The 23,878-nt window shown below is 50.8% G+C and overlaps 2 protein-coding genes and 1 pseudogene across 2 annotated transcripts; 1 reads left to right on the plus strand and 2 right to left on the minus strand.

Annotated features, from left to right (window-relative positions):
- Positions 1-1,652: 1,652 nt before the first annotated feature.
- Positions 1,653-3,388, minus strand: LOC109780458 (uncharacterized acetyltransferase At3g50280-like). Its single transcript, XM_020339042.4, has one exon. The coding sequence runs from the start codon at positions 3,242-3,244 to the stop codon at positions 1,841-1,843; it is 1,404 nt and encodes a 467-aa protein (XP_020194631.1). The 5' UTR covers positions 3,245-3,388; the 3' UTR covers positions 1,653-1,840.
- A 5,307-nt stretch (positions 3,389-8,695) lies between these two features.
- Positions 8,696-10,860, minus strand: LOC109780459 (uncharacterized acetyltransferase At3g50280-like; annotated as a pseudogene).
- A 3,689-nt stretch (positions 10,861-14,549) lies between these two features.
- LOC109780454 (21 kDa protein) lies at positions 14,550-15,706 on the plus strand. Its single transcript, XM_020339040.4, has one exon. The coding sequence runs from the start codon at positions 14,863-14,865 to the stop codon at positions 15,502-15,504; it is 642 nt and encodes a 213-aa protein (XP_020194629.1). The 5' UTR covers positions 14,550-14,862; the 3' UTR covers positions 15,505-15,706.
- The last annotated feature ends 8,172 nt before the right edge of the window (positions 15,707-23,878 follow it).

Raw genomic sequence — 23,878 nt, forward strand, 5'->3', positions numbered from 1 at the left:
GCTAATCAAGTAGAGGCATACTAGTGACACTCTGTTTGTCTATGTATTCACACAAGTATTATGTTTCCGGTTAATATAATTCTAGCATGAATAATAAACATTTATCATGATATAAGGAAATATAAATAACAACTTTATTATTGCCTCTAGGGCATATTTCCTTCACGTGCTGGAAGGCATGAGCAGACATGTTCGTGCATTAGAATTTCCGATAATAATATTACGCATATTTTATTAATTATATAGATAAAGAATACAACTTAATATCTATGTCAACTGCAGAATAATAAGCAAGAAATTAAGTATTAAATATATTTCCTTTATTTAAAATTAAAATTTAGGATTCAAACATAAATTTAACCAGTAAAACAGAACATAAGATTAAAGTTAAAGTAAATTATAATGCAATTACAATCTAAGTAGAATATAAGTTTGTTCAAGAACAATAAGATATTAAAAAAACCATTTTAAATAAATATACACACCGATAGTTACTTTGTCTCATATAGCGAGACAATTGGTAATTATGCCCCAAAAATATCATCGCTTTTTTACATGGTCCGAGGCTTATTCAGATACCGATGAATTTCTTCTGTGTTTAAATTTGTTAACCGCTTCTTTCGTAGCTGAATTGTTAGGTGTTTTGTTTAGGTGCACATGCCACAGGTGAACCTTTTCTTTTGGGGAACAAAGTACAGACGCAGGAGCTCATATATACGCGTGTTTACTCACTCCCTATAAACACACACATGCACACCCTACTCCTATGAGCACATTCGAAAGACTGAGCCGAAATATCATCTTGAGATTGATGAAGTCACCTCAAGCGCCTCGTAGTCAATGGGAACATCTACTCCCGCTGAATGCACATCACCAGATATCCTGAAATAAATTCAGGATAATGCGAGCACCAGGACTTGAACCTTGATGGGCTGGGGATATCACCGCCCTAACCATCAAACCACAAGTTGGTTCGCTTATGAACTACTTTATATCCGAATGTTGATGTCAACAACTAAGATACGATACTGTGATACTAATTTTTGGCGTGTCAGAACAGTTTAACTCAAAAGCAAAATATTACGTATAACACACGCAAAAAAAGACTGACTAAATCATAATAAATATTGTTCATTTTTTGTTGGTCATGTACTATATTTTTCTGAGAAGAAAACAAAAATGAAGAAAAAAGAATTTTGCTTTTATTTTTCTGCTCGACCCGCTAGTGCCCGTCACCGAAGTACAAGCTGTCAGACTTGGAGTTTCTGCTGTGTGTGTGACACAAACTCCACAATTTTCTCCATTATATTAGCCAAGGATTGACGGTCTTCGTAAACGCTCCTAATATTTATGTTGTTTCTCGTGTGGGAGCATGAAGGATTTCATCAAGTTTGTTGATGTCGTCATGCCTGGTGATGGGTAATGGAGGAGGTGGAGGAGGGGGTCTTGAGCCATTGCTTTAGTGAAGTGGGTTCTTTTGTCTTCCATTACAACACAAGGTCATTTGTGCTACACAGAAAAATATTTTGATGAGATGTTTTCACATATTTGGTTCACTAAATTCGAAAACACATCATATTTTGTTTGTTGCAACGGGCATATGTGCTAGTAACGTCTATAACCGGAGGAGTCTCGACGTAGGCATGAGCAGAAATTTTGAAACATATTATCCACTTTTCAATAAACTTTCTTTTAGGAAAAATAATACTCCCTCTGTAAACAAATATAAGAGGTGATCTAACCGCTCTTATATTTCTTTACGGAGGGAGTACTACAGTAGACTTCCATTGTATCTGAATGCCAAACTCCTTCGACGCATTGGTGCACCTACCATCGCGGATCAGTACGTCAGCCCTCCTACCACCGCGGCCATCAGCTCTTCGTCGGCGACGAGCCTGGCGAGCGCATCAGGGGCGACGCAGACCTCCAGCTCCATGCTCCCTGCCCCTCCGCCGCCCTCGTAGACCGTGACCATCCCGTCCAGCTTGTTCCCGGCGCCGCTCCGGACGGCCACCGGCCTGCCCCACCCGAAGTCGTTGCCGTACACGTTGAACCGCTGCGAGCCGGTGACCACCATCGCCGCAGGAGGATCCCCGCCGCACTCGGCAGCGTACTTGAAGCTGGGGTTTCCAGGCCACGCCGCGAGCTCGTCCCTCACGCTCGCCTCGTCGACCGCAGCCACGGCCCGGTTCAGAAGCCACGCCGCCCATCCCAGCCGGCCGTCGCCCAGGATCTCGCCGACGGCGCTCCTGCCGACGGCACCCGCCACCGCGTTGCCCAGGTAAACCTGCGGCATGCCCTTCACGCGCGTCCGGCATCCGACGGGGAGCGCGCACGTCGTCTCCTGGTCCGGCGCGAGCCCACGGGCCCGACACACTGCTCGCCATAGGTGTGCAAGCACGGCCTGCAAGGAGGAGATGGTGGCTGTGCCGGTGGCCATCTCGGCGTTCGCTTTCGCCTTCAGCTTCTTCACGCTCTCCGACGAGAAACGGAGCGAGCATTCCTGCACCGGCGGGTACTCGAACCGCCTGGCGATGTCCTCCGCCCTGGCAAAGGGGAGAGGGATCGGCACGGTGCAGCCCTCAAGGAACCATCTCTTGGGTATCGGCGCCATTGAGATGTCTCCGTTGGCGGCGCCGCCGCTCCGGCTGATATCCGACCATGCGTTGAACAGATCCCAGAACGTGGTCCCGTCGGCGGCGCCGTGGTTCAGCGACATGGCGACCACGAGGCCATCGGCGAGCTCCGTGACCTGCGCGGCCAGGAGCGGCCGGCTGGGGTCGACGATGGCGTCCGCGCCGAGCATCCCGCTGAGAGGGAAGAAGGACAACACCACCCGTGGGATGACGTGAAGCGGGCCGGTGATGTCGGCGACAGTCACCCCGGGCGCCACGGCGTGGACGAACTCGGCGCCTTCGTCGCTGCAGCGGAGCGAGATCGTCAGGCTCGGCCGAGGCGACGGCGCCCCGTCGTCGTCGGTGGCCCCCGGCGCGACGGTGAAGCGGCCGGCGAGGGGGTAGAAGCGGCCCACGGCGCGCGCGAAGGACGACGCGAGGTGTTCGACGGCGTGCGCATCTGCCTGAGGTTTGGGCAGGACGACTCCCTTCTGGATGTAGTCCACCGTGATCCGCCGCAGGTCCCATGGCGTCAGGTGGACGGTCTCAGGCTCCGGCGGCCGGGTGCTCGTCTGACAATCTGGCTTGACCATGCGCCGAGACACGATCTGGACTCCGCCGCCTTCCATTTTGTGTTGTGACGAACCCGGATAGCGCGCGCGCTCTCTCTCACACTCCCTCGGGCGAAGGTGGAAGAAGGAGAGGAGCGCACTACACACAAGGTTTTCCGGCGACAAACGCCACGCCGCACGAACTCCAACAACCGGCCGCGCACGATCCGCGTGCCACACCGGCCGCGCACAGGACGCACTCGGATCGCCCCGGCACCTTTGCAACTAACTCCAACAACCTGATCCTACGGGATGGACTACGAGGCGCGCACACACACACCAACGTAACACAGAGGCACGCACCCGAACGCATGCACGCACACGCGCCAGTCACCGCAGCGGAGTCGTGGTTTACTCCTACAAATCTCTTTACTCCTAACATTTTGATCGCCGGAGCAGGGAAGCCAAACTGTTATTTTGTGCTCGACCGTGTTTGTTGTGTGGTCATGGGTTAGGCGATATAAATACGAAAATACTAACGCTCACACGTGTGGCAACATTGCAACTCGCCCACATGCCTGGATCATCGTCCAGTTAAGTTTGCACGAATCTTGACACATCAAGACAGTTTTCGCGTGCCACGTAGGACAAGGCCGGTGTGTGGGCGTTGGAGAGGTCGCCCACACGCCCCACAGCACGGTTGCCAGCTGCGCAGTGTGGGCGAACTAGTTTCTGCCCACACAGCCACCACCTAGTCCACGCGCGTGTGGGCAAACTGCTTTTCGCCCACACGACAATCGTATGTTGTTGGATGGCAACTGCAGTTGCGCGTACATGGCAACTAGGTAAACACACATGGCAACTATTGTTTGACCATATGTGGTAAGTAGTTAATCACACACGACAATTATGGTTTGATTACACGTGGCTACTACCATAAATTAGACATGGCAACTGTAGTTAACCAAAACAAAGAGAGTTGCCATGCTTTTACAACCATATTTGCCATCCCAGATAACTACATCTGCCATCCCGGATGGCAACTAAATCGTCATCGTACCTATTGTAGCTGCGCAAGGACGTGTGGGCATATTTGCTTCGTCCCACACGCACGGGGTGGGGATGTAGTACTTGTTGGGCGTGTGGCACGAAGTAGCTGCCCCCACACGTGTGGGCAATTCTACTGTTCGCCCACACACAGCCCGTGTGGGCAGCCCCCTGTTCATGCCACACACGGTGTGTGGGCGAATACCTATTATGCCACCTGTGTGATGGATATGGGCGTCCTATAAATAAAGAAGCCTACTCATACACTCATCCTTATAAAAAACGCGGTTGGACGAAAACGCCTTCTCCACTAAATGAACTAGTATGGGACTGGGAAGGGAATAGACCGGCGGGCCAAAAGTACCAATGCACGATTCATTTCAGCTGTAATTAACTGCATGCACGGAGTAGTAATTAACTGCAACGAATTGATGGGCGACATGCTTGGATGAAATTTGTTGAGTTCTTCGCACATTACTGGCTGGTCTCACGCGCGCATACATGTAGTTCTCACTCGCGCAGATCGCGGCTGTGTTGCCCGTGCGTGGCGAATCAGAGAGATAATGAGAGATCAATTATTATGCCAGAAAAATAGAGGTTTCATTGGGCACGGCGTAATATCAACGGACGTGCCTCGCTTGCACCGTACGAACAGAGTTTTTTTTTTTGCTGAACTAACATGCATGTGTGTTTCAATGCACGGGCAAAAGTTGGTGATGTGGCACTACTGCTGGGGATGTGGCTAGACTGCTGAGGTGGATGGTTACATGTTGATTCGTGATGTGGATAGGCTGCATGTCAAGAGAAATGAGATAGTGGGGATGAACTATTTAGGTATTATAGATATTGCTGCAAAGCCTCGCATAAATTCAACTAATGCGAGCAAGAGTGAAAGAACTTGAACTCCGATGAATTGGTTCCAGCATAGAACCTAACCATATAAGTTAGGCTCAGTACACACCCGAGAGGATATAAAGGCAACATATAATAGAGGATAAATGAGAAACTCTCCGAGGAATTGATGATCACCAATTCAACAATCTTTTTGTTATATGCATTCATCAGGCTTATGCATTGATGATCACTTATATATGGACGTACAAAAGGGACAAATGCACAAGGATGATGGTGGAAAACGGAGCAGCAGCCCGACGTCCTCTCCCTCAAGCTCTTCCTATAGGGAAGACGCCCATTGGCCGCAGCGCCGCGTCTAGGATGATGGAGCAGACGTCGGCATATCCAAAATAAGGGTTTTTCTTGGTTTAACTTAACATATCCAAAATCATCAAAATATGTTGGGTGTTTTTTTAAGAAAGAACTCTATAAATCTCCTAATCATTGTGTTCGGACGATGCAACCAGTCATCTGGGTGCTGATTTGTCCAGTTTGCATCAAGTCGCTCGCCAAAGATACAAGTGAATCGCTAAACTGCAATCGTGACAAGTTGGATATTCCTTTGTGACACAAAGTATTCTTCTTTCATATCCAGCCTCAGTTTAAGTTTTAACAACATCCTTCAATGTTTGATATGTGTAATAGTGTGTATCAGTTTAACAAAATCAACAATTGTTGAGCATATATGCTATTCCCTCCTTTTCATAATGTAGTGCATATAGATATTTTAAGAAGTCAAACCTCCCCAACTTTGATCAAGTTTGTGGATAAAAATATTTACATCCAAATTGTCTGACATATATCATTAGTTTCACAATAAGACTTAGTTTCATACTCCCTCCATAAAGAAATATAAGAGCGTTTAGATCACTAAAGTAGTGATCTAAATGGTCTTATATTTCTTTACAGAGGGAGTATTTTATATATTTGGTATTGCAGATATAAATAGTTTTTCCTATAGACTTGAACAAAGTTGGTAAAGTTTGGCTTTTGAAAAAAATCTATACGCACTACATTATGAAACGGACGGAGTACATGATTCATAATTCATATTGAAATTAAATATCTAATGCGAGAAGCCAAAGAAGTTTTCTAGGTAAAAAATACATGTAAGGTGATTATCTTGAAGTACGAACGCAACTTGCAATACAGGGATCTTCTTTTATTCATGCACTAGGAAATATAAATACTCACTGGACTCAGTTGCCATGCCCCTAGCTTTGCCCTTTTGATTAGGGATAACTTTTTCCTTACTAAAAGGGCAATATATCATTGCGTTATTACTTCCTTGCTTAGTTGGTTCTTAGACCAACACATAATATTGAGGAACCTGATATTTTTTTAGGGTTAACTCTATTGCATTTGTTTACTCAGAGGAAGCAACTGATAGGTGGGGATTCAGAGGAAGCAAATGATAGATAGGGACATTGTAGTTCTTCTTTCTCCAGGTGCTTACTTTTCTTGTGATTTCCTTTTATTATGCCAATGTCATTGCTCTCTACTCCTTTAATGATGTGTCTTTCATTTGGCAGGTTGGTATTGTAGATGTTGATATTTTTTAATATGAATTTGGCCAAACTATGCAAAGTTTGATTTGACATAAATCTAATACGCGGAGTAAAAAGGACCGGAGGGAATACTGCTTACTCAAATTCGTATACGGCCTATATGTACGAAGGAAATGTGACAATGGAAGCAACAGGTGTATTTCAATACAGATTTGTGTTCTATTTGGTTCCCTTAATTTGAGATCAACACAAATTTTTGTTCTGTGCCTATCGAGTGTCACATTTCCATTGCTTACATATAAGCAACAGATCCATTGTCACAGTTGTGTCCATGGCAATTTGTTTTGTAGGGGCATCTCCAACGCCGGCACTCAAACCGCTTGCAACGGTCCGGACCGCGCGATCCGGACGTGTTTTACCATTCAATGCGGGACGGTGGGGGCAGGGGGGCTCTGGCGGGCGTCCGGACCACTGCCATGCCCGCGTCTGACTAACCTGGCCCACCCAAACCCTCCTCCCTCGCCCGCGTGCTTTCCCGCCGGCGCCAAAAGCCCGCATTCATGCTGCTGTAGAGCGGCCGCTCCGCATTGACGCCAGCCCAGAGCAGACGTGACATCTCATTGGCGCCGACATTGAAGCGGTGCACCAGACAAGGGTGCCGCCCGCACTGCGTCTCCGGTGTTCGTGCTTGTTCAATGCCGGAGAAGTTTATTGGACAGGACGGGACGGATATCTGCCACGCCCATTCAATGGTCGTTTGTCCATATGCCACCATTAAGCAGGCTCACCGGCTAATGAAACCACTCCGGTGCCATGCATTGAAGCACCCAGACGCTTGGGCTCACCGTAATCCGCTATTTAAAGGCGGCCACACCCCGCTAACTCCACGCCACCACACTTTCGCTCCACATCCTCCCCCTTGTACCACATCCGCCATGACTGCAAGTTCTAGCATTTTGTGGGAGAGCCTGACGTCGTAGTAGAAGCACGAGGTGGCCGCCCTTGCAGCCGCCTGGCAGACCCGCCGAGCCTGGCGGATCGAGCACGGCATGCCGGCCAGCTCGCCCGAGGTCTCCGACAACGACCCCATGATAGAGAGGGGCTCTGACGACGATTCCGTGCCGGACTTGCCGGACCCCGTGCTTGTGCGTGCCGTCTTGACCATGGAGAAGGCACGGGCGCACTTCGACGTCGCCATGGCGGAGGAGGAGGAGCCTGCCCCTGCGCCTATGTTTGTGTTCCGGCTAGCGCAGAAAGAGCGGCGGTACAACATGTTCCTTCTCGAGAAGCACCGGCTGGCAGAGGACCAAATCAGCGGGGTGCATGGCGGAGGTGTAATGCATTTAGTGCTAAACATTGGGGCAATGTCAACAATAGGATGACAGTCTTGGATGGACACGGCGGATTTGGATCTCGTGTTTTCATAGGAGTAGTAAATCCGTGCAAATATGTAACAATAGTGGTGTTGTGTGCGGCGTTTTGGTGCTCGGGCTATGAGAAGCCTTTAAAAAAAATCAAAAAACCATGTTACAAAGTTCAATTTTTTTTTTGAAAAAGTTATACATTGAAAAAAAGCCCCTTGAGTTCATGCCTACAAAGCTGCGCATATGGCCATCAATGCATCGCATAGCAAATGATCCTCCTTCACCGAGTACCCCGTCACCATGCTTACTCTAAAAAACAACAAGTTCAACAAAAAAGCTCAATGACATTTGGCCCAACACCTGCCGTGTGTGGTGTCTGCCATGGATATCGCCGACAAGGGGCGAAAGGTACCTAGTTTCGAAGGGATCCTGGGTGGACGGCGGCGTAGTTAAAAGATGACAGCGGCGTTGGTGGGGCTGCGGACGTCCTATGTTGCCTGGGAGATGGCTGGAGAGGTACAACGACGGCGGCGAATGAATAGGGTGCGGATACAAAGTAAGAAAGGAGCAGGGACGGATTGAAAGAAAACTGAACATGGCAAGGATTTGAGTGGGCTAGAAGTGTCAGAGTTCTACGTGGCGGCCGTCCAAACTCCCACAAATCCTCCTTCCCAACTTTCTTTCGGTTTGTGGAGAAACGAGCAATGCTACATCCATGGATTGATAGGGTATCACGTTGGATTGTAAAATAGGTCCGAAAGGTACAAACAGATGCTGGCTGTTTAAGGTCTATTTTGTGGGAACATTGTTGGCAGTCAGACGGGCTGAGACATGGGATCGCCAGCTCACTAGCATTACGGTTTGACTGCTGCATTTATGCCTGGGTGCACCTAGCTACTGTACCGACGCGTCCATCAGCTCTTGGTCGGCGACGAGCTTGGCGAGCGCACCAGGAGCGAGGCACACCTCCAGCTCCATTCCGCCGTCATCGCTGCCCTCGTACACCGAGACCAACCCGTCCACCTTGTTCCCGGCGCCGCTCCGGACGGCCACCGGCAGGCCCCACCCGAAGTCGTTGCCATACACGTCGAGCTCCGGCGAGCCGCTGGCCACCATCGCCGCAGGGCCGATCCCCCAGGTACTTGAAGCTGTGGTTCGCAGGCCACGCCGCGAGCTCGGTCCTCACGCTCGCCTCGTCCACAGCGGCCACGGCCCGGTTCAGGAGCCACGCCGCCCGGCCAAGGCGGCCTTCGCCCAGGATCTCGTCGGCGTCGGCCCTGCCGACGGCCCCTGCCGATGCGTTGCCCACGTAACCCTGCGGCATGCCCTTCACGAGTGTTCGGCATCCGACGGAGAGCGAGCACGTCGTCTCCTGGCCCGGCGCGAGCCCCCGGGCCCGGCACACGGCACGCCAGATGTGCGCGGCCACGGCCTGCAGCGAGGAGATGGTGGTTGTGCCGACGCAGGCCATCGTCTCGGCGTTCGCTTTCGCCCTCAGCCTCTTCACGCTCTCTGAAGAGAAACGGAGCGAGCATTCCTGCAACGGCGGGCCCTCGAACCGCCGACCATTTCCTCCGCCTTGGCGAAGGGGAGAGGGATCGGCACGGAGCAGCCGTCGAGGAACCACCTCTTGGGCACCGTGGGGATATCTTCTCCGGCAGCGGCGCCGCCGCTTCGGCTGATCTCCGACCACGTGTTGAAAAGGTCCCACAACGTTTCCCCGTCGGCGGCGCAGTGGTTGAGCGACATGGCGACGAAGACGCCGTCGGCGAGCTCGGTGACCTGCACGGCCAGGAGCGGCAGGCTGGGGTCCACGGCAGCGTCCGCGCCGAGCATCCCGTTGAGAGGGAAGAAGGACCAGACCACGCGCGGGATGACGCGGAGCGGGCCGGAGATGTCGGCGACGGCGACCCCGGGCGCCACGGCGTGGACGAACTCTGCGCCTTGGTCGTCGCAGCTGATCGAGATCGTCAGGCCCGGCCGAGCGTCCGCGCTGGCTACGGGCGCGACGGCGAAGCGGCCGGCGAGTGGGTAGAAGCGGGCCAGAGCGCGCGCGAAGGACGACGCAAGGTGTTCGACGGCGTGGGCGCTGCCGGCCGGAGGCTTGGGCACGACTACGCCCTTCTGCAGGTACTCCACAGTGATCCGCAGCAGGTCCCATGGCGTGAGGTGGACGGTCTCGGGCTCCGGCGGCCGCGAGCTCGCATGGTGCTCTGGCTTGACCATGCGCCGGGACAAGATCTGCACGCCGTCGCGTTCCATTTTGATCGCGGGAGCAGTAGCCAGACTGTGAGTCTCTGCTTGATCGTGGCTTTGGGGCATGTGGTCATCCGTATACAAAGAAGCGCATACGCAAGATTTTTCTGGAAACGTGGAGAAGGTACGGGTGTCCAGGAGTAAGAGCAGAAAAAAAAGCACAAAAATTACAAAGAAGCCCTTGAGATCTTCTATGTCCATCCTCATCATCCTCGGCCACCATTGTCGGAGCTCCGTGAAGAAGAAGCGACTAAGTGCCATCGCACCTGGATCAGGAGGGGCATCAAAGCTTTGTCACCCTCGAGAGTAGCTGGCTAGCCTGCAACGGAGCTCTTGTCGTTGTGGCGCGTCGACCAGGGAGGCCCTGGTACACCTAGGACCCTAGTTCCATCACACGCCGCCGCTAAAGCGGAGAGGTGCCACCGCCGTCCTTGCACCTTTGCATTGCTACAAGCAACACCCTCAAGACCACCACTTACTCATGTACACGGTTACTCTAAGATGTATGCAAGCACCAAAGTCAAATCTTCAAAACTGTAGATTCTTTTCTTGTTTTTTATTTATGTTCATTTTTCTACTTTTTGCTCTCACTTTCTTAAAAAACACTTTTTATGTAACACTTGATTTCTTCAAATGCATGAACATTTTTCTAAAAGACATGAACACTTTTGAAATTACATGAGTATTTTGATATAATATATGAACACTTTTTAAATTGCATTTTTAAAGCAAAATACTCCAATATTCTTTTATATGCGTTTACTCTTGGTAAGAACTGCGTGAAATTTTCTAAGATGTGAACAAGTACAAAACAATTAGAAGATATTTTAAACTTTTGAAATAACATGAACATTTTTATAAATGTGTGAACACAGTTTTCGTTACATTACAAATTTTTAAGAAAAAAATACAAAATAATCTTATTTAAATACACGATTTTTGTTACCAGATCAAATTTTATGGGAAAAGAAAAGGAAACTTTACTTTCTTGAATGGGCCACACTGATTCAGCCCATTTACCGCCGGTCCTGGACGGGCGCTCTGTCTCGTGCCCATCATGATGCTTGGCCAACCAATGGACCCCTGCCCAACGAGGTAGTAGCATCACTGAAATGCAACAGGATGTGTGTGTCGGCCTGAGACTGAGATCCAGAGTCACTGGTGAACAGCAACGGCGACTCATCCACAGCGCCCGTCCTCTCCACCGTGCATGCATACCGTGCCCGGTGCTTAAAAGGCGGTGAGATACTGTGTGCTCGCGTGATTGGAACAGATCGAGGAATAAGACAGTGTACACACCAGCTCAACCCGTCCCTAGTACCAACAGTTCGCAATAAGAAGGCACTTGGTGCGCCGAAAATTCTGTTGTTCAGGTTGCGGTCACGAGCAAGCAACAGAAAGGTCATGGCGAAATAGCTCTACTTGCAGCAGCAGCTACAACAATAAGGCTAACTCCAACCCAACACCTTATTCGAAAAAAAAACCATCCAACCCAACATCACATTTGGTCCGTCCTTGTACGTTTGGGTCGAGGCGGACAAATAGCACGGCCGAAAGCGAGGCCTCTGACCCGAAATCTGTCTGCCGGGCGTCCGTCTGGACTCATTTCCGGCGCAAATATATGCCGATTTCTGTCGACACTCAACGAACGGACGCTTGTCCTCTTGAGGGTGTCCATCCTCGGGCCGCCTGTCAGACGCCCAACCACTTCCCGCCGGCCCAATTTAATCGGAACTCGTGGATGGGCCCGCATGTCAGGCACCCAGCCGACCCTGCCGAGGTCCTTTTTAATGGCTACCCACGTGCATGGACCGGCCAGTCCGCTTATCCACTTCCGTAGCCTTCCACAATCTCCCCCCCCCCCCACCCCCACCCAAGCGCCCGACAAGCCCGAGGCCGCGCCGCCCAAGCTCCACCCCTCGCCGCCAGCTATAGGGATGTGGAAGTGGATCCCGGGGAAGTCCGCGAAGCACAGCCATGAAGCGGGGTCGTCTTCCGGCTCGTCGGGGCCGAGAAACGCCGCCCCGCACCAGAGGCCCTACATGAAATTGGAGGTGTGCCAGCATTACTAGGACACGGCCAACTCGCTGCCCGTGGCTCGACGCGCACCTGACAAACAGGTGGTGTCTGAGCCCGGATCAGATGCATGTGCCGCCCATCCAGGTGAGCGGTCACACCCGTCTTTTGGAGATCAACCGTCGGTGAGCACGGCTGCCTTCAGATCTCATCCACGAGCCCAGGTTCGTCGTCGACTCGCTGATGTGGGACATGTGATTGCGGGACGAGCACGACATGCGGCGACAAACTTCTTTTTGCCGCGCGTGCTCCGAGCCCGCCACGCCTGCATGCTCGTGCTCTCGCACCACCCAGGATGCGCCGGCGTGCACGCGGCCGCGCTCGCTCGCCCTTGACGTCCTCGCCAACACTCAGCGCCAAGGAGGAGGACGAGCTCTATCAAGAAGGCGCTTGAGGACTCCAAGCTCGAGTACGAGTGCAACCAGTGGGACGGCCTGGGTGCAGCTCGCGTTAGGCCGCATGCGATGTAGCCGTCCCGGAGTCGAAGGATGGGGCCGTTTGGGAGCCGCCAGCGATGCCCTGATACCCGGCATTGGAGGGCAGTCCTGGACGTGGGCATCGACAGTGTTGTGCACGTCGAAGTACGTGTCTACTCTGCCCTCTTGGATGGGCGCATAATCATGGTCCCTATCCTCGGCACGTGAGCAGCCGCACATGCCGCCCGCCCACCTGTGGCAGCCACCGTCCTTCATCGACCTCATAGAGGACTACAACGAAGATGACTAGGACGGCAACGACAACAGGGACTGAAGACGACCAAGACGCCGAGGATGGCCGGTCTAGGGTTTAGTTTTAGTTTTCTTTTAATGTTTTTTTTCTAGTTTAAGTTTAAGTTTGCCGTACGGCGGCCAGCACGGCCGGGACTTTTGGACTGAATGTAATATATAAGTCTAAGTTTAAATTATTTTTATGTCTTTTTTGGTTTATAAATCTAAATAAAATATGGTTATTGTTTGAAATGCGTCAGGCATGTTGGGCGCACGTACCGACGCACGGACGCAAACGGGTAATCATGTCCGTCTGACGGACCCAAGCGGACAAAATCCTCGTCTGTTTATGTCGGCCGGTTAGAGTTGGCCTAATCAATCCGTGTGCACCAAACCGTTTATTGAACTGAATTTAACGTCCCAAGGCGCCACGGGCACGGACGGTTACTGCCTTCCTTAGTGAGTGCCTCGAGTTACCAGTTCCGGCCATTCTGTTGCTTAACTTAGCTACCATACCATGCGTGATGGGTGCGTGCTCGATCGATCAATTGCTCGGGGAGGGAGATACCAATTGCAGCAATCACTATCGATCGGCGTCAATTTTACTGATGGTGATGGAGGGGGCACACACAAGCACACGCCATGTCGACGACTTCATCCAGTTCGTCGTCTACAGATGGACCCCGACGCACTGACAGCACCCAGTCGGCGTCGTCCCGGACCAACCAGGACTATCAACCAAGGCGTGTAGGTAAAAAGGTTTGAAACACGACGGCTGTGGCTTCCGGTAATTCAAGTCTGACCCAGCCTCATTTACACTTGATGAGATGAGCAGTAAATACAAAAGTATCCTAAAACAATTCTAAAATTTATGCATTTTCTTGGCATCAAAGATGAGAGTGTGATGCAAATTTTCATGCTTTTTAGGCATTCACCAAGCTCTAGGCAAAAAAGACAAAATCAGCCCAAACAGTGTACTTGTTCAAAGTTTGTTTCTATTTAGTGTCTAGGCATGAGTGTTCCTATTTAGTGCATCCTAGTCTAAATTATCGTCAGCGTTCGTTTCCATGTCCGGCCAGCCAGGAGCCCCCAAAAACGGAGCTCCAGCTCTGCCTCCGCGGCTAATCAGCCGACAAGGATGAGCCCGCCAAGCTTAGCCTCAGCGGGAGGGGAAGAGCGGTAGCCTTCCTATGGTCAGATCGCCAGCATCCTCCCATGCTCTACTCTGTCTCACTGCCGGCGATGCCCGCTGACGTGCCGGCATCACTGTGGCACTGACAAGCATCGCGCGGAAAATCGCGTAGGCAAGGTAGGTGGGCTATGTTTGCCAGACGCAGATGTGGCAGTGGTCCGGACCGATGCAGGCCCGCTTGAATGAGAAAACACGCTCGAGCCGCGTGGTCCAAACGGTTGCGGGCGTTTTCTAATCTAATGACTTAAAAGGTTCGTAGATACAACACATGAGATACAATATATTGAGTCTACATAGTATCTACAAATTTATCCTCATCACCTCCCAGTAAGAAGAAGCCGGGCACGCCCGACTTTGCCTAACATTTTCCTTTTCCAAAGAAAGACCAGAGAAGAAGAAGGCGTGACGACCGCTGAATGTGCAAGGCCACGGCTGGTCTGGTCACTCGCCACTCCACGGCCTAACAAATCTTATATATTCGCTCTTCTGCCCTTCCCACTACTCCCCGTCGACTTGATTCGCCGGCGCCGACGAGCAACCCCGACTTGACTCTGACCACACCACCACGCCAACACCTTTCCCTCACAACTCCACAGTCCACGCGCACACAAGCAAAGAATCCTCTCCTAACACCGGCACCGGCAAAGCCAAGATGAGCCGGCGCCACCTCGTCCTCCTCCCCTGCCTCCTCCTCCTCCTGGCCGCCGGCGTCGCGTCGGCGTCGAGCCCCCCGAAGGTGAGCCCGGCGGAGGCGACGGGCTTCGTGCGCCGGTGCTGCCGGGCCACGAGCTACCCGCGCGCGTGCGAGCGGAGCCTGGTGCCGCGCGCGCCCGCGGTGGGCCTCAGCCCGCGCCGGCTCGCGCAGGCGGCGCTCGCGGCCGCCGCCGACGCCGCGCGCAACTGCTCCGCCTACATCGGCTCCCCCTCCTCCTCCTCCTACGCGTCGTCCAAGGGGAAGGGCAAGGGCGGCGGCGCCATGGGGGACTGCGCGGAGACGGTGCGCGACGCGGCGGACCTGCTGAAGCAGTCGGCGGCGGAGCTGGGCGGGCGGGTGGGGCGCGCCTCGTCCCCGCGCTTCGCGTGGTGCCTCAGCAACGTGCAGACCTGGGCCAGCGCCGCGCTCACCGACGCCGAGACATGCCTCGACTCCCTCGCCGCCTCCGCCGGCGCCGGCGCGCCCCGGGAGGATGTGAGGCGCCGCGTCGTCGCCGTCGAGCAGGCCGCCGGCGTCGCCCTCGCGCTCGTCAACCGCCTCCAGCCCGCGCGCCGCCCCGCCGCCGCCGTCCACCAGTAGCCGGCCAGCTCACTCGCCGGCTCCCTCATCCATTCCCCTTCGCCGGCAGCCGCTGCCGCCGCATATGTAATGTACGGATCAATTACTGCCGGTAAAACGATTTCGTCACCATCATCATCGATTCATCATCGTTGATCGCATTGTTTTCTTTTGCCGCCGACGTGAATGATTAACGAAGTTGCCGGTTTCGTCGGCGCCTGGATCCACCGTACGCACCGCCTTCATTGCGATCGCTAATTCTGTCTCGTCCATGACGGGACAGAGCCGGCAATCTTTCACGAGCATGGACAGGGGGTGGGGCACCGGTCTTGATTGGCGGTGGCGGTGGTCGGGTCACGTCACGTCGCGGCGTCGAGATCGATCGATCTGTAGACGAAGACGAATTGGGTGAACTCGCCGACATGGCGTGTGTGTCCACTCCATCGCCATCAGTATACGCACATGATGATGGCAGTCATTGCGATTGCCGATTGGTCCCCGTTGCATTTCGCTGCCACCTCCCTCCCATGGCAGGGCAATTAATGGATCCAGCACGCATGGGCATGGCCGCCCCCATCACCAAATTAACCAGACAACAAAATGCTTGCTGATCGTGGCACGAAATAAGAAAATCCGTCTTCGTTCAGTCAGCAGTCTAGCAGCGGTTTCAATCTGAAACAACATTCAGCCGGCTGCAAGGTGATAGCTAAGCTCTGCTGAACAACTTGGGCGCCATGGATCGCATCGCAGGCAAGGGTGATGGATTCTCCAACGCAATATTACTGCCACTGCAAAGTGAAACTGTTCCGCTAGGGATGAGATCGCATGATACTGTTCCCTTGTTGCATGATTCTGGTTCGTCCAGGCCAGCGATCTTTCGCGAGCGATGGCCGGGAGGTGGGCCACCGGCGCTGATTGGCATTGCGTCCATGCCAATCCGTTAGTAAACGACGGATCCCGGTGAGCTCGTCGTCGACATGGCCGACGTCAGCATCCGTAAACGACAGATCCTGACGCTTGCTTGCTTCAGATCGCCGAATCCGACTGGGAAACACCAGCCAGGCGATTCTCCTGGCGCTGTGGCGAAGCTGGATGACTGGCTGCCAAGGCGCTGGGATGGATGGACGACGAGATGGAAGGTCGAATGGCTGAAATTTGCCATGGAATTCAGAAAGCATGTCATTCTCAACTTTCCTTTTTTGTTCAACTACTATCTGTTTCTTTTCATTTATTTATCTTTTATGTGCTTGTTTGCTTTCTTTTTTCCCTGCCTCTTATTCCATTTTATGGGGGGAGAAGTGTATTTTTCGTCCCTCAATTATTTCAAGAGTATAGCAATGGTCCCTCAATTTCAAAACCAGTCCCTCAACTTTTTAAACCGGATAATTTTAGTCCTTCATACCGCTTTCATGTGGTTTCATTGATGACGTGGCATGGTTTTGAGCCTGGTGGCCATGGCAGCTTCGGTGAGGGAGGCGACCTGAAGCTTGGCCAGCGTTCGCGCCGCCTCTAGCTTGGTCACCACTCACCATACGCGCCACATCGAGCTTTGACGAGGCATGGGCGCACCAGCCGACGGCTGCGGCGAGGCCGGTGAGGTCCTTGGTTTGCACGACGTCTGATTGGCATTGAATGAAGACCGCCAGCAATCTACCACGCAGACACACATCACAGTAACACACACGTACGTCTCACTAGCCATGAACGCACGTACGCACCAGCACACAGTACCAGGCATCAGCACGCACGCACCAGCGAAGTTCTCAGCGAGCAGCCCGGAGCTGGCTGATGGGTACTACGTCGAGCTGGTGACCGAGTAGCAAGCACGCGCACGAGACGACGTCCATCACGCTGCTCGCCCTCGCCAAGGGGTAGCATGTCAACGCCAGCGTCACTCGTGCAGCTTGGCCCGGCATTGATGTTACTGCTACAGGCGTCAGCATTGGCGTTCCGGAACGAGGCCGACGGGGAAATCTAGTACGCGGTGCTGGAGGCCTGCATGGTGCTCGGCGTGCTACACGCGAGCGGCGAGCCTGCACCGACCTTGTTGTACTGGCCTACTATGCGGGTTTGGAGGCGCTCCGGTGTTCTCGGATCTCATCCAAGTGCACGTCATGCCTCAGCCATACGTAGGAGAGCACATGATGTCTACGAGCTGCGGCACAGCGAGGCACGCGGGGACAGCAGGACTGGGAAGGGGATCTGCGCTCGGCCAGCGGTGCGGAGGCAAGCGGCGGCCTAGACCCTTGCCTCTGTGTCTGTGGCATGGCGTGGAGGAGGGTCAGAGCCGGTGTCGGGCGACCTTCTGCTGCTGAAGCTACGACGAGGGCCATGCAGCCACCGACCACCCGTCAGCTCCCACCTCTTCATGCCTCTCCAATCTCCTACTCTCTCTCAGTGACAGCAGCAGGAGCCCAACGACTGCATGCGGCAGGAGCTCATGAGTGTGCACATCAACTATTCGACCAAATGCCCATCGCATGGGAAATCAGAACCAAGAAGAGGTGGCAGTCAACTCGGATCACCAGGGTCAAAACCATGCCACATCATCAACAAAACCACCTGAAGCTGTATGAGTGACTAAAGTTATCCGGTTTAAAAAGTTTAGGGACCATTTCTATACTATCGAGAGAGTTGAGGGACGAAAAATTATACTTTTCCCTTTTATGGGGGAAACACATGCGTTTTTGTATTAATAAAAGTACACGAACATGTTCTCAGGGCAAATATTTTGTTTTCATATTTTCTATTGCCCCCCTTTAATTTTTGTGGCATAAAAGGTAAAACGCTTTTCAAAATTTGGCGCACCCTTGAAACCATCAGTGAGTCCTTCTGTAGCGCGTAATTGGGGGGGGGGGGGGGGGGGGCACCCTGCATTGTGGCAGAAAAAAGTGGAAGAAATGTTGGCAAAAAAGAATGAGAAAGAGACATAATCTTTTCCACTTGCAGGACGCTATACTCATGCCGTGAAGCTCTAGAAGCGGAGTTGTGTGCTTGCATGGAAGGATTGTCGCTTGCAATTCAGAGAAGTGAGCTCCCAGTAGCAATTGAGATGGACTCTTTAGCTGCAGTGAATATGATTCAGGGGCAAGATCAAGACAGGTCCATTTATACTTCTTTAGTAAAGGAGATTAGATATCTCTTAGCTCTTCGTGAAAATTGTATTACTCATATTAGTCGCAATCAAAATAAGGTTAGCGATAGCCTAGCGATTTTTGCTCGTGTAGAGGGAAGAACCATGACATGGATTGGATCTGGCCCAGCAGGTGCACTTGAGCTAGCTACGACTAATTGTAACACTTCAGAATCTTGAGTAATACTATCTTTCACCCGCAAAAAAAAGAATGAGAAAGGGGGGGGGGGGGGGCACCCTGCATTGTGCCGGACCAAGAGGGGCGTGGATGTGTGTTTGGCGAACATCCGTTGTGTTACACGCGAGTAGCGAAACACGGAAGTCCTACTAGAGGCGACTCCTAGCATGTACTCTATTTTGCAAACTGGCACACACACACACACCCTCTTTGCTGGGCCGGCCCATCTACACTTTATCTTTTCTTCTTTTTAAAACACGGAAACAACGCGCTCGTGGAGAATCAAACCAGACACCTCCCTCTTGGTGCTGCGCTGAGGTAACCAACCCGCCACGTAGACAGATCTTGTATGCTTTTCCCTTATCGGCGTTTTTCGTCTTTTATTCTATTTTTCCTTTTTTCCTTATTTACTTTTCGTTTTCTATTTTCTTTTCTTTTTAAATTTGATGAACTATTTTTCAAATCGATTGAACTTTATTAAATTCCGATGAACTTTTTTCAATTTTGATAAGCTTTATAAAAAATTATGAACTTTTCTTAAAGAATGATGAACTTTTTTTCAAATCCACTGAGCTTTTTTCAAAATCAAAGAATTCTTTTCAGATTCGATGAACTTTTTCAAATTTGATGAACTTTTTTCAGATTCGATAACGTTTTCCCAATTTTGATGAACTTGTTTCAGATTCGATGAACTTTTTGTATAACTCTATGAACGTTTTGATATTTGGTGAACATTTTCTAAAAATCTAAAAACATTTTTTGAAATTCATAAACTATTTTAAAATTTGTGATATATTTTTTTTAAATCCATAGACATATTTGAATTCATGGTATTTTTCCTTTTTCGTATTCTAAAAAATAATGTATACTACATATATAGTTTATGTTATTTGGTGTACTAGAATGAGGCTCAAATAAAGCACTTTCCAGATTGTAGTCGAGATGGTGAGGTCGGTCAAGTGGTTATGGCGAGATCGAGACCCAGTTCTCCCATTTGACGATTTACATGTTTTTTGCCAGTTTTTGTCTTGACGTTCACCACCTGCGAGCGCACGCGAGAGTTACTGGGCCAGCCTGCTACGCGCCCTTGCGAGCGCCAGATTATCTAATCGTCGCTAACAGCGCCGAATAGGAGCTCCCCTAACTGGACGATTTGTGCACGTAAATGTCAGGAAGAGGCATTTGCCGTCCACTTAGGGCTGGCATGTAATAAGAGGATGACTCCGGGTAGCGAGCAGGTTTCCAGTTTTTTTTTCTGATTTTTATTGGTTTTCAGGCGACTTTCGATTATTTTTTCATAAAATATGAATAATTATAATTTTTAAACTTCTTTTGAAATTTGAGATTTTTTTAAAAAAACATGATTTTTTTGAAGATTTATGAGTTTTTTCTAATAAATGGAAATATTTATTGAATATTCTCAACATTGGTGAAAAACATTTACGAGAATATATTTAAGTAAAATTGGGCCCATCATACATCATTAGCACGTAAATATCCATCGCGTGTCGGTGTGCTCGTTGAACAAGTACATCACTATGTATTATTTCGAATAATTCACCCGCTCGTTCAGAATGACACGTGAAGGGCGTCTTGGTCATGTTCCCCATCACTCAAGCTTCGCATGTGCCAAATGATTTAAAATCAAAAGACTGCAAAACTCCATCTTTATGAAGTCTTTTCATACGTTTCTCTCCTATGTGGCCAAGTCAGCAGCGCCACATGAAAGTGGTATTTGTATTGAAGCATGCATATTTGAAAGACAACATCATATATTGTAGGAAAATAATTTTTTTACAAAAAAGGGTGTGAAATTTCTGATGGAAGAAACGGTGGCATGAGCTAGCGAATGCAAGACGAACCGATGAGTTGACATCAGCTAAAGCAAATTATTTGCACAAAAACAAAACGAGTAGAGAAATAGAACGATGAAATGATTGAAAGGAATAACGTGGATGGCGCGAATGAGACAAGTACAAGTTGACCGAGGAAGAAGAAGGTGAACATCACCAATGTACGACTAGAGCTGCTTGGACAATAGGCACGGAACGACGGACGTAAAATTGTACAATGTAAACATGTATATTGTCTTGTATTGGGAGAGTTTCAAATTTACGTCCATCTCTCAGATGAACAGATTTTCGGATGACGGCGCGGATCAACAGTTGGTTGGAGAAGGATGCCGTGCGATTTTTCGCTCTTTCATTTTTGTAAGACCAAGACAAGCAATGTTGCCTCAACTAGTAGCATGTATGTGGTGCAAGTTGAGTGCACGCACCCTTGTTGGTGATCGAGAGCCGAGCGGAGTGACGGAATTGTCGGGTATTTTCGGTGCATTGCCAGCTTTGTAACGCTAGCTTGTTCGTCCGGCACCCGCAGGGCGTTAATGAGGCAGCAATGTTTCGCGAGCGCTCGTTATTTCGTGGCCGGCGGTTGGGTTCCGGTTGTCACATTTGCCCTGAATTTTGGCCATGTGAAGCTCCAGACGGTACCGATGATGGAGAGAGACGTACAGATAGGGATCGGCCAACGCACGTTTTGTGTGTGCGTGGGAGAGGGACCATTATCCTGGATCGATCAATCAATGGACTGGCCCTCGAGGGAGGCATCATCAGAACGCAACGCAACAGGAGCTATGCCCATCTATCTATCTCACTCGGCGTCGCACATCCGCACAGATGGGCAGACACGCCCAGGCCACGTCGCCACGTCCACGAGCTCGCCGAGTTCGTGGACGGCAATGCATGTGTTCCCATCGCCATCGATCCGTCCATGACTGCTCATCAGAAAAGAAAAGAAAAATCGACAACGTTATCATCCATGATTGTGTTCACCTGTCTCAATTAAACCTCTGCCTATCTCGGAATAGTTATTTTATGACAAAAAATGTTTTCTATAATCATAGGGGGGGGGGGGGGGGGGGGTTGTAGTAAGTCAATTTATAATCTTTAACACTGGAGTGAAATCCAGCACCCAGTTTACTTTTTGCTTGTGGTAACATAAGTCCCTCCCTTGAAGTAAGATTTCGCACAATAACTAGGTCTTCTCTATGCCAATTAGGCATAAATGAATCTCTAGTAAAATCACATAAAACTAAAAGGAGATAATATTCGATCATTAAAGAAAGTTGAGGGCATGCTTAAGTTAATTGATATTTTTCATTCATACTTGTTGTGATTCAAGTTAACACAATTTGTTTTTAAACCATGGATATGAACAAAAATCAATTTATGTTAAAAAGTTTTATGGAGATTTTCTTATGCCCGTGAAATACGTTCCTGTATTTAACAAAACTGTTCACATAACTTGCTAAAAATATTTGGCACAACAAAGTAACTCCATTGCTTTGTTTTACCTTCTTCTCAAAATAAATTGCTACTGCTACCCATTATATAGATCTGTGGACAGAAATATATACTACATGAACATCCTTATAAGCTACTGTGTCAATTGTGTATTAAAACTACAGAAAATAATTATAAATAGCTAAATAATAAATAAACAAAAAAAGATAGTATGTGTGGGATCCAACAACCTAGTTGTTTATTCTTGGTAGCCTATCTTATCGGGAAATGTCTCCTAGTGCTTCCACTGAGCCATGGTAGCTTGCTACTACTCCGGAACACTTAGGCTGGCCGGCATGTGTCCTTCTTCGTTCTTGTGTCTGTCCCTTCGGGGAAATGTCACATGTTGTTCCTTTAAGTCCTTGTAGCTTGCTACGACTTGGATTCATACGTTGTTGATTGACACGTTCGTTGCTGGGTCATGTATGCCCGTCCCTGTAAGTTAGCTGTGATGCCCGGATAATTAAGCTAGAGTGAACCTCTGCTAATGATGCCACCTCATCTCGGTTACTGTTGATAAACTCGCGTTGATTCGAAATCGATTTAAATTTAAATTCAAAATCAAGTCAAACGATAAAGCTTTTCAAATATTAAAACTAAATTGTTCAGGTTGTGCCAAATAATGCATATGTAATTATGGCAGAGAAACCATACTTTTATAAAATGTCTCAATACTCTAAAATGAGTAAAACAGTAGCAAAAACAATTATTTAAATGCTTTTAAAATAATAAACAATTACAAACTATTATATTTAGGTGCCAAGTTAATTGTGGCAGTGGTATAATTACTATTACTAATTTAGGAGCTAACTACAGGTTTTACAAAACTAAAACAATTTGAAAGATGAAATAAACAGAAAAGGAATTGAAAGATAAAAGAAAAACAAAAAAATCAAAAGGATAAACCCCCACCCCTGGCCCAACTGGACCAGCCGACCCAGCAGGCCACAATGGCCGGCCCAACTGGCCCAACCGGCCACCCCCTCTTACCTTATCCACCCACCCGGTGAAACCCTAACCCCCCACCGACGCCCCACTCGCCCCCTACTCCCCCACGATGCCCTTCTCCTTCCCCATCGATCTGGATCGGGATCGGCCCGATCCCGTTGCCCCCGACGCCCTGCGCCGCCCGTCGCCGTCCACCGCCGCCTGGAGCTCCGCGAGCCCCACCGGAGCCACCCCGTCGCCCCCTTGCCGTCACCATCGCCTGGAGGACCACCTCGCCGGCCTGCTTCCTCCTCCCCGCCGGCCTGCCTCCACTACATCCGCATCGACCCCGACGACCTCCTCGCCCCCCCGCTGCCCCGTCCCTACAGATCTCGGTGAGGCCACGGCCTCCACCCTCCTTCCCCTGTCCCCGCGCCGTCCGCGCCTCCCTCGGTGCGCCACCGCGCGCACACGCGCCCGCGTGCCGGAGCTCACGCTCTGGGCAGCACGCGTTCACCTCACGCCCGCTCCGGCGCCGCCCGGTGCTCCTCCCGTCCCGTCCACTCCGGCCACTGGCGGTTGGCCTCGCCGCGGCCGCGCCCCCCCTCTCTGGCCGTCGCTCGGGTCCGTTCCGCCCGGCCACCGCGCCCCCGTCCACGGCCACGCACGGCCAAGCATTCCCTCCCCCCCGCTGCGCCCGGCGCCCGCGCCCATCGGGCACCCACGGCCTCGTCCACCTCACGCACCCCACTGGCCGCTCGTCGGCTCCCTGAACCGCCGCCCCTTTTCCATCCCGCGGCGGTCCTGCTGCTG

This window comes from Aegilops tauschii, chromosome 2 (genome assembly GCF_002575655.3).
Source record: "Aegilops tauschii subsp. strangulata cultivar AL8/78 chromosome 2, Aet v6.0, whole genome shotgun sequence".
NCBI classification, from domain to species: Eukaryota; Viridiplantae; Streptophyta; class Magnoliopsida; order Poales; family Poaceae; genus Aegilops; species Aegilops tauschii.

Coding starts and splice junctions, on each gene's coding strand:
- LOC109780458 (XM_020339042.4), bottom strand. CDS start 3,244: ATGGAAGGCGGCGGAGTCCAGATCGTGTCTCGGCGCATGGTCAAGCCA.
- LOC109780454 (XM_020339040.4), top strand. CDS start 14,863: ATGAGCCGGCGCCACCTCGTCCTCCTCCCCTGCCTCCTCCTCCTCCTG.